General features: G+C 35.5%; 1 protein-coding gene across 6 annotated transcripts in view; it reads left to right on the top strand.

Annotated features, from left to right (window-relative positions):
• The window catches only part of TBC1D19 (TBC1 domain family member 19), a 113,452-nt gene that overhangs the window by 20,003 nt on the left and 82,074 nt on the right, over positions 1–11,375 (top strand). For 5 of the 6 annotated variants that reach the window (XM_074322099.2, XM_019743920.3, XM_074322109.2 and 2 more), the window contains exons 2-4: positions 162–234; positions 1,256–1,301; positions 6,901–6,976. In XM_074322099.2, the coding sequence (XP_074178200.1) occupies positions 162–234; positions 1,256–1,301; positions 6,901–6,976 (195 nt within the window). Of the gene's footprint in view, positions 1–161; positions 239–1,255; positions 1,302–6,900; positions 6,977–11,375 lie in introns of all 6 variants that reach the window. The other variant, XM_074322118.2, reaches the window with a different exon arrangement.

The raw sequence follows: 11,375 nt of genomic DNA, 5'->3' as shown, positions 1-11,375 counted from the left end.
GTCCAGTTAATTTAAGGTGCTCTCATCTCAACGGGGAGGTTTTTAATAGTATGCACATTTGGACATTCCTTTTAAAATTTTCATTAGCGTTAAATATCAACCCAATGACTTAGTTTTAACCTCTGTCTTTTTCTTTTTTATTCTCTGCTTTCTAAAATTAGGCCAGTCTTCAGAGACCTGAGATTAAACTTGAATCACTAAAAGAAGATATTAAGGAATTCTTTAAAACATCAGGTTTGTAAGTTGCTTTTTCTTAGTTTTACAGCAAACTAAGGAAATATTTTACTTGAAGGGAATATTTTATCCCCAGCTGTCCAATTACTTACTCAAAATTGTGAAACAGTGTTTGGATAGGTTTCTACTTGGGAAGAATAAGAACTTTCAGATATATCAATAAAATGCTGCAAAAATTCAGGAGCACAGGGGGAATGACTGACATTAATCAGTTTTTTTTTTAACTTCTGAGATTTTTTAAATTCTTTTTTGGATTTCGTTGTACATTTATCAGTTTTCAATACTGTTACTTTCCTGATCAAAATACATTCTGAATGTATTATATAAAGAATCACCCTAGTTAAGCAACTGATCTCTTACTTTTTATTTGTGAGGCATTTTTTCCTTCTACACTTATTTTCTCTCCTCTTTTTTACCCTTTCAAAGAACAAAAGAAAATCCTGCTTTTTTTTAGAGCAGGAAAAGAGGTTCCCTATTCTAGCCTTTGCACATGGAAACTGAGTTAAGTGGTTTACTTACCCAGAAAAGTTCAAGTACTAAGCAGCCATTCTAACATGTGTGACTGGTGGTACCTTATACTAATCTGCTTCTGTTGTTCAGGAGTTAACTGACTAGTTAATTGTAACTAATACTTGTGATCCGTGTTTATCAAGTGCCTGGTTGTTTCTTGCCTTTCCCTTAGAACATTCCTCTTAGCACTGGTAGTACAATAACTAAAGATTTGGGCATTCATTGAGTACCTTAACAGTAGAAGAAGGAAATTTTCCTCCCATCTTGAGGAAATGGTGCAATAGTTTTACTTAAAAAAATAATATCATGTTGACAGCTCGGCTACTCAGTGTTTGCCAATGTGTATAGTGAATATACACTAATTCCTTAATAACACTTTACACAGCAATTGACAGTTAATAAAGTTCTTTCAAAAATGAATATGCTGTACAGTTTTAGATAAATTTCATTATAATGTATATTTATTTTGGAAACTAATATGTTTATATATCTTACTATTTTTTTAAAACAGGTTGGGAGAAGAAACTTCAGAATGCTGTTTATAGTGAACTGAGTGTGTGAGTTTTTCCTACCTATTTTGAGATATTGTTATTTTTAGCTATATTTACTTTGTAAGTACTGAATACAGTATTGCTATATACTCTCAGTGTATTATTATTTTCTCATTAGTATTTATATAGCATTTCAAATAAGTTAATCCTTTTAAAAATTATAGTTTTGTCCCTCCTCCCCCCAATTTTATATTAACAATTGACTTATGCAGTGTAATTAGGGAATAAAATGTTTCTCATAAGTTAACATTTCAGAAAACTGAAGCTTACCAACATTTTTTTATTGTTGCTATTTTGGGTATTCTCGCTCTCTCTTTTTTTTTTTTTTTATAAATGACCACTCTAAATATAATTAACTTTTTTTTTGCAAAATTGGAATCATTATTAAGAACATCAATGTTTTTATTTATGTGGACTTACCCTCAGAGTCTGTTGAGCTATATAGCACTATTTTTCATTACAAAAATACAGATTTAGATGTTAGCGTTTGTCATTTATTGAACATTTTATTATGTGCCAGTGCTGTGCTAGGCGCTGGGAATGTAGTATACAACAATAAGCACAATCCCTGTCCTCACAGAGTTTATAGTCTGATGGAGTTCTCTTTATGTCTCCTTTTTTTTTTTTAACTGCTATCGATGTATCTGTCTCTAGCATTCTCTAGTTGCTAACACTCCCATTTCCAACTTGCGCCTTCTAATCTGCTGTTAACTGGGAAACAAGATAACCCAGTCTACCAGAACTATTTCTAAAATAAAGAGACTCAGATGAAAGCCTGTGGACCTGTGTTTAGACACACATTTTTAAAATTAGTATTTGCTTCTTTGCTTTTCGCCATTTTCCCAGCTGGTTTTGAAGTCTTAAATTACATCATATGTAATTGTTATCTGTTAACTAAAGTTGACTGTGACTATACGTTTGGTACTGGTCACCAAAGGAATGGACGTTTATCATGACAAGTAAGGTTTTAAATTCACAACATGTATAGAAATGCCACATTAGGCTGATTGATATGAACATGGTGACTTATCTGTCTATTATGTATAAAGCTTGTAACTTCAGTGTCTTTGTGTCTGATAATGGAGGAATCAAAGCATATGTTATGTGTAATTCCAAACATTGATTTCCATTTGATGATTGCTATTTCTGTGGTCTAATACAATCCTGAAAATTGTTCTATGAAACAAGCCTTTTACTTGTGTCAGAACAGCGTTTCATTTATTGTCATATTTTCAGTGTCCTACACAATAGATGGTAGCTAAATATTTTTGAATAACTTGTTGGGATTTTTGAAGGAGTCCAGTAATGCGACCTTTTTCCTCAGTGGGATTCTGAGCAAATTGAGAAATGAGATAAGTGCCAAAGAGATCAAAATTATACTTTTATTTCTGATACAGACTAGGTGGGAGGACATAGCTGAGTGCAAGAGCAAAACGAGTCCTTTAAACTCCAGGATTCAATCGATTCCAGTTACGTAGTGTTGGTGAGCGTGTTCAGTTTATTCTTCCACAATTTAGCAGTTAGATAAGGCATTGAACTTCTTCTGTGGTGTAGAGTAAAGCCCTGAGAGAGGCCAGGAATGTACAGTAATAGAGCACTTTTCACATGGAAGGACACGTCCAGAGTGGGGAGGAAGTGTTTCCCCTAACATAAATCTGAATAAAGTGGAACTCAGCGTCTGTTGTTGCATTATTCATTGGCAGAAACCATTAAAGGGACAAGAAAACAAAAAGTAATTGGAGCCGAGAAAAATAACTCTGGTGCCTAATAGAGGTGTGGACACATGAGTTATACGATGATACCTAAAAATTGCTCAGTTCATTTGACTTATTTTAGTAAACTGTCCAAAGATTTTTGTCAGATTCTGATTTAACATGTATAACCGAAAACTTTCCATATTCTGTTATTTATATGAAACTTGTATCTGTATCCCAGGTTAGCTCTTCCCACTTAAGATTGCCTTTGTTGTTTAATTATTGTTCATTATTTGATAGTAACTATTTAATATTATATTAATGATAACTTACATTGATTGAATGCATATTTGATAACAAGCACTGTGCTGAACAATTTATCTGCATTGCCTCATGTAGTGTAATCTTCAGGGCGACCTTATGATATAGAATTTATGATCACCATTTTACAGAAGAGAAAACTGAGGCTTAGACCACTTAAGTAACTTACTGAAAGTCAATAGCTAGTAAATGGCAGTGTGGGGTTTTGACCTCCAGAGGTCTGATTCCAAAGCACATGAGTTTCACTACGTCTCACATAGGTTTGTATCTTGCCTGGATTAAAAGTGTTATGAAACAAGAATTATGTTTTACTTTTCATTTAGTATCTCCTATAGTATCTAATAAATGATATTGAGTCAGAAAATAGTAATTGAGCCATCAACCAGTGCTAACACATGATAAATATTTGTTGAATTGAGGAACTCAGTGTAATTATTAGTCCTGAACTTACTATAAAGATTTCACTAAGACAATCTTTGCATTGAAAATGCACCAATTTCTTTCTGTGTCTTAGTCTTCGTCGTACTTTGTGTAAAGCAGTTTATAAAGAATTAGATGACATCATTTTTCCTTGAGGAACAGAAATTAAAGAAGTAAATAAACCTTTTAAAAATCTTTATATATACGGCATAAAAACATATACCGTAGTACTGTTATAGTAGGTATACGCATATTCAAATGTCTACCATACTTTAGAGAAGTAGTAGGCCAGCAGTGGGCCAAAAATGTAAAGATTTTAGAAAATGGGTATCTTACGCTAGACTTCAAGACCTGGTTCGTGGCGTTTGCGGGAAGAGTGCCCATGCAGAAGACGTGAATCAAAATATTCTAATCATGTGGTTCTTCTTTGCCTTATTTGAAATGTTACTGTGCACTTGTTATGTGTGATGTTTTGAGGATCATGAACAAGCTAGATCGTCTCTGCTTCTGTGGAGCTTACCTCCTGGGGGCACACAGACACCTGAGGCAATTCCAGAGCAGTAGAAGGAGGCATGTGGTGGTGTGTGTGTGTGGGGGGGGGGGGGGTACCGGGAGCACAGAGGGCAGGTGCTGACTTAGATTGGGGAAGTCACGCTGGCTGAGCCCAGGAAACAGTGCAGACCAAGGTCAGAAAGCTCAGCTGGAGTTAGTCAGGGGAAGGAGCAGAAAAGGGAACTGCTTTAGGCAGAAGGGAACAACGGCCTCAGAGATTTCAGAAGGGAATGTGAGGCTCCGACACTGAGAGGTGGCAATGTGGCACATTGGGGAACAAAAGGGGAGTGGCTGGGTGGTACAGGGGAAAGGGGCAGGGTAACGGATGATGCTAGATAGGTAGGCAGGGGTGTGCTTCATACTCAAAGCTTTGTAGACTGGGTCCTAAAAGCATTTGGGTGTCAATTTAGAATTTTAGGCACGGTAGCGACATAATCATATTTGCATTTTATTCATTTAGCAGTGTGCTGGTTATCCAGTAGGTGCCAGGCATTATGCTAGTCCGTGGTGAATAAGGAAGACATTGCTCCTGCATAACAGCCAGGCAATTGGAAAATAGTTTGAAGATAGTCTGGCAGCAGGGAACACTGCTTAAGAATCTGTCAGATAAATGCTGGCAAGAGATGTTGGTTGCCTAAAACAGTGTCAGTGGGGTGGAAACAGATGAGAAGTAATGAGGGGGATGGAACGAGGCAGGAGTCAAGTTTGCTGCACAGTTTCCGTGCATTCTTCCTGTCTGACAACCCTCATCTCTTCAGAGTACTGAATGTGAGTGCCACGAGGACAGACATTGTAGCCTGTTTTGTTCACTGCTGTTCTCTATTGCCTTAAGTACTTAGTAGGTTCTCATTAGATATTTCTGAATGAATACATATCTAACTTGATTTTGGTTTAATATTAATGATTTTTGGGTTGCCACTTCTTGCTACCTGGTGTTTTTGGATAAATTTCTTTGAGAGTTAAATAACTCTTACAATCATCAGTAAATGCTCTCCAGTTTCAATCCTAAATTTCTAGGTTTTTCTTAAGTTTTGAAAGAATTAACATTAAATGGAAGGATTTTAGCGTGGTATTTAATTTTAAACCGCATGTCCCTTTACAAATCATATATTGAGCTGTATGAAACATATATTTTTAAAACTATCTTGTATGTAAGAAGAAATACTGAGGTATCTAGATATTATCAATTTTTTTTCCTTTGAAAAAGGTGATTTAGGTATGTGGAATGTAGATTTCAATGGAAAAAACAATTAGCTAGAAATAATCAGTAAGTGAAACTGCTTTATAAATTAGGTAGAATAGGTTGCCTTTTTCTATTCTAGAAATGTTTCTTATGGACATTTGAGCTTAGGCTCTGGGATTGGTACAAGTGACTTGGTATATCATTAACCCTTCACATGCTGACGTCCCACTTTGGATGAGGAATTTCTTGAAAATTCAATGTATAGTTCTTGATTATTGGAACATGGTTGCTTTGCTGTAGGAACGAGTCCTATGACTAACTTCAATAGGAGGGAGTTATATGTTGTTGTGAAAGAAACATATAAGGAACTGCTAAGTAAACGTTGAACTTTCATGTTCTCCTATTGCCTTCTCTATGATTTCACGTCACCCTGTGCCTCAGTTGTTATATACCAATCATTCTGGCTTCTCTGATTTTTAAACATTGCATGTTTCCACCTCAGGGTCTTATGCTTGCTGTCCCTCTGCAAGGAATATTCTTACCCCAGGTCTTTGGATAGTAGGCTTCTCATTCTCACTCATGTCTGAGTTCAAATATTAGCTCCCCTAGATGTCTTTCCTACTCTCCCAAATCACTTCTACATCATTATGCTGCTCTCATTTTTTCATGGCACTTACTACTACCTGATATTATCCTATTTATTTATTTGTTTTTATAATTATTGACTGTCTTTGTTTACTAGAATGTTCGGTATATGAGAATAGGGGGTATTGTCTTAATCACCACCATATACTCAGTACCTAGAATGGCTCAAAAATTTGTTGCGTAAATAAATGTTTTCTTAATAAAAACAATACATTTTGAATATAAAATGTAAAATTACTTAGAAAACAGAAATAATTTCTAAGACATTAAAATTTTTTAATTTTACTAAATTTGTGAATTTATGTATTATGTATTAAAACATGGCTATTAAAATAGATAGCCATCATTTCAACTGTATAAAAATATATAATCACATAGAAAAGGAAATTGGGGTAAATGAAAAGAGTTGATATGTTAGTAAATCAATAGATTTTTTTTGACCTTAAAAAATTCCTCTAAATGTTATATTTATACGTTAAAATTAACAGTTATGACAATTTTCCTATCAGCATTTACAGAGCTAAATAATTTTAAAATTACCTCAATTTATGAATTCAGATTATTATGCAATTTAACAAGTAATTCAATTGCTAATCGAAAACTACAGTACCAGTAGATAACAATTAACATTTTATTAGCCTGTTGTACCTGGTGTAAACACATCGAACTGCTAACAAATTTTCTGTTTCATTAATAACATGGACTACAGAGGTAAGTAATTTCTAACTAAAAGAATTAGTGGGTTACCAAGAATAATGTACAATATTTAGCTGCCTCTTTTTCCCCCTAGGTTCCCTTTACCTAGTCATCCTGCTGCTCCTCCCGAACATCTTAAAGAGCCGTTGGTGTACATGAGAAAAGCACAGGTTGGCTATTGTTCATTTTTAATTTTATTTTTCCATGCCAAGTTATACAATGAAGAGTGAAATCAGATCCTTGTTGAGATCAGGGTATATATTACTCATTACATGAAAAGCTGGATAAGAACCACTAAAGTGGTGTGAATAGTATTTGCGTACTCTTCCTTTTTACTTACGGTAACCAAGGATCACACCTATTTCACTAAAGGAGTCCTGAAAATGTTGAGTAGAAGAAAAAAAATTGTGTACCATACTTGCCTGAAATTTAAAATATGATAAAAGTATCATGCAACATTCATTCTTCATGCTCTGGGATCTTAAAGAAATGAAATGGTAATGAACTGACTCATTCTTACCTTAAAATTTTGGCTTTTGAAGCCAGTGTTATTGATACTGTATTTGAAATATATTTGTTCTCACGTACTACTAATTGTGTTCTGTTGCAGCAGTCAAATGAATTTGCTGTCTAAAAAGAGCCTAAAATCACTTTAAAAGAATAAAATAAACGGAAACAATGTAAAAAGCTGTTAAAATAGAAAATAAGTTCTGTCACATGCCCCTTACTCTAAATTGTCCTTTGCCCTGGTGCAGCCTGGTCCACCTGTCTGCCAGGTCGCACTGTTCCTATTTCACAGTGCTGGGTAGGACTCTGTGACAGCCGCTGCCGAGGCATTTGATGGAAAGCACAGAGTTGATCTTCTTTCTCTGTCACAGTCTCAGAAATTATTATGAAACATTTCAAATATCCCCGAAAGAACTTCCATCGTCTAACTTCAACAATTATCACAGAGGTTCTGCTGCACCAAGAAATGCCTGTGGCTTTGAGTTACCATGTTGCACAGAAGTGGATCTTAGGCAGATTTTTATTTTTCAAGTTTTACTTAAAAACCCTCAAAATTAGATTGTGAAAGGAAGCAATATAAACAAAAATCATGGAGATATTTGAGGAAATATGTAATGTGTTTCTATCTCTACATGGTACCTTTAGGGCTAACAATTAGATAATATTTATTTATTGATATGTCATAAAGCATAATCATTAAATGATACATGTGTGAAATAATTGTTTGATATTCTGTTGTATAGATGTACTTCACCCCACCCCCCACCCCCAAGTAAAAAAGTTGGGTCTAAATATCTTTTTGTGAAATTTGAAAATTTCCAAAAGGTTTGGAGAAAGTATCAGTTTTAGCATATTAGGTGTGAAAAACAAAACAACAGTTGGTTTTACTGTTATGACTGAAGAGATAGGTAACTAATAGGTCCATTCTTACAGCCTACTGCTAGTTGCTGAGAATATATATGAATAGTAGGTGTATGTATTCTCTCTTTTATCTTGTGACCCATGAAAATTATGGGAATTAATAAAACATGTTTTATTAGAAAACAGTCTCATTTATGTCATCTATGGGTGTTTTGCACTACAGGGTCGGAGTTAAGTAGCTGCAATAGACGTTATGACATGCAAAGTCTAAAATGTTTACTGTTTGCCCTATTACAGAAAGTTTGCCAATCCCTGCATTAAATGATTCATTCTGTAAGAGTAGGGACTGTGTTTTCTTATCCTCAGCATCTAGCACAGTGCCTAGCCCACAGAAACCTGTCAATAAATATTTGTTGAAATAACCGCTTCTTTAACCATGGTCATGCTAAATACCTCGTCTACCAGTTAGTGTTTGCCTACCTTCCCGTATTTGTTCTCCTCAAGTCATCTAGTTCTTCAGTTTCCTGTTCTATTAAGCAGGTCTCTCTTTGCATGAAAGCAGCCTAGTTTGGATTGCATCACTGCCATTCCATCATGGTCCCTCCTGCACCATTAGATTTCTAGTCTGTTTACCATTCCAGTTTTCAGGCTAAGGCTACCTCTACCGTCCACTTTTTTCCTTCTCCCAAACTGTTGAATACTTGGGAGGAAAATCACCTAAGTTTTATTTTTACCATTAATTTGGTCTAAATCCATTTAGTCATCTTTCAGTGGATTCATTTTGCTTCCTGTCCATCCTTTTATTGTTCATCATTCATTATCTGCTTTCCATTTAGGTTTTCCAAAAGTTTTTCCATGCAAGTGTAGCCTGAAATTCTACTTCTATCTCACCCATTTTTAATATTTGCCGCTTAATATTTAGGTCATCTCATTCAAACTTTCATAGCTCCCCTCTCTGGTGCCCCATCTTTTTTGGCTCCAGTCCTCTATGATCAACTATCTACTGTGTATTTCTTCTGTGAGAGCAAGCTCAACATGTCTAAAAGTGAGATTATGATGTTATTCCTAAAAGGAGTGTCTCTTCCTGACTTTCCCATTTCTGTTCATTGGTTTCCATCATTATAGTAATTTAGACTTGAAATACCTTTGATCTCAATTTTCCATATCCAGATAGTCACTCAGTTCTATAAATTATTTCTTCCCATAGTGTTATGTATGGCCTTCTTTTCTTTGTCGTGATCAAGGCCATTGCCACAGTGACCACGATGATGATGATGATGATGATGATGATGATGATGATGATGATGATGACGACAACTGTCTTTTATCGAGTGCTTACTTTTTTCAGGCATTAATTCCTATCCTTGTCTTACTCTTACACCTCCTAACTTTCCATGTGTCTTTCCCCATCACCTTATGTAATTTCAATACAATTATTATTAACCACAAGCAGATGAATAGCTTTATACTATCTCACTGCCTTCTAATGAACTTTCAGTGACTCCCAATTGCCTAGCAAGTTAAGTTCCTGCTCCAAAGCCCCAGCTTCCCCTTTCACCTTATCAGTTTCTGCTCTGCTGATAAGTGTCCTATGCGCCCTTCCAAGTGAATCATTTTGTCTTTCTCTCTTGCATCTTTAACACCTTTCTTATTTTTTCTTGTCACGGAAAGCCCTTTCTGCCTGCTTTGCATTATGAAAATCCCATCTGTTTTTTGAGGGTCAGCTCAGATGACATCTCTTCTCTGACGTTGTTAAATTACCCCTGTTGAAAAGGATCTCTCTTTTGGACTCTTTTAGCACACAATCAATTTATGGCCCTACTCATGAATTCCATTCTATTATAGTAATTTCTGTACACATCTTTCTGTCTTTTATTATAAGTCTTTTGAAAGCAGTAACAATATAAAAATGTTTTTGCATACCCATTAAATCTAGTATACTGACTTTTATGTAGCAGGAGCTTAGTAAGTTTATGTTGAATGAGTAGTAAAGACGTTTGCTGTCACACCAATGATTATAATATTCATTTAAAGGATATTTACTGAATACCTTACCTTCTCTGCTATGTGCTATGGGAGATTCAGAAATAACTGAGATACTGATTCTGTCTTAAGATAACTTCATGGTTTAATACTTGAAAGAAGACTTGGATACAAGTAGTTGTAGTGAAAGTAGAAAGTGCTGTATGTTGTAGAGGAGGCGGCTGGGAGGCTTTGCAGGAGCACTGGGGAGGAGCTGGGGCAGGTGGTTCCTTACCAGGTTGTTCTTTGCTCTTCATAATCAAAAAGAACTTGAAAAATTTCAGTTAGTGTTTCCTCCTCCTTTTATTCACTAAAATATGTGGGCAGAAAATATTTTGGGACTGTACCCTGGAGAATTTTTTCCTATTAAAATTCTGAGTTATTTAACTTCAGTTAGCTCTTGCTTTTGTCTTCAGAGTTGGGATGTAAATCAGCTCTCCACAGTTTTTGGCAAGCTGGATTGGTGTTTAATTTTCTGGGCTAATGAAGGAAAGAGGCTTCTTATCCTGGATCAGCATTTCCCAGAGTAATTTCTGCTGAATACTAGCCCTGAGAGATGCTCCACAAAAAGGGTTCCGTGGACAAATAAGTTTGGGAATTGAGGCACATACTGCCTTCCTCTTGGTGAATCACAATGTACTTTATGATTTTTAATAGACTTTATTTTGTACAAGAGTTTTAGAAGTATAGAAAAGTTGAGAGGGTAGTACAGGGAGTTTCCATAGATCCAATACTGGTTTTCTTTATTAACTCCTTACATTTGTTACAATTAGTGAACTGGTATTAATACATTATTATTAACTGAAGTTCGTACTTTACTCAGATTTCCTTAGCTTTAACCTAATGTCTTTTTTCTGTTCCAGAAGCGTATCCAAGATAGCACATTCCATTTGGTTTTCATGTCTCCTTAGGCTCCTGTTGGCTATGACAGTTTCTCAGACTTTGCTTGTTTCTGATGACCTTGACAGTTTTAAGAAGTACTGGTCAGGCATTTTGTAGAATATCCCTCTGTTGGAATTTGTCTGATGTTTTTCTTATGATTAGACTGGCGTGTAGGTCTTTTGGGAGGACGACCACAGATAGAAAGCGCTATTGATATTCATCACATCATATCAGGGTGCACACTATCTACAGGATTTGTCACTGTCGATGTTGACCTTGATCGTCTGGTTGAGGTAC

This window comes from Rhinolophus sinicus, chromosome 1 (assembly GCF_057876585.1).
Source record: "Rhinolophus sinicus isolate RSI-liver-muscle chromosome 1, RSI-T2T, whole genome shotgun sequence".
Taxonomy (NCBI): Eukaryota; Metazoa; Chordata; class Mammalia; order Chiroptera; family Rhinolophidae; genus Rhinolophus; species Rhinolophus sinicus.
Note: the sequence above shows the minus strand (reverse complement) of the source record. Positions and strands in the feature narration are given on the sequence as shown.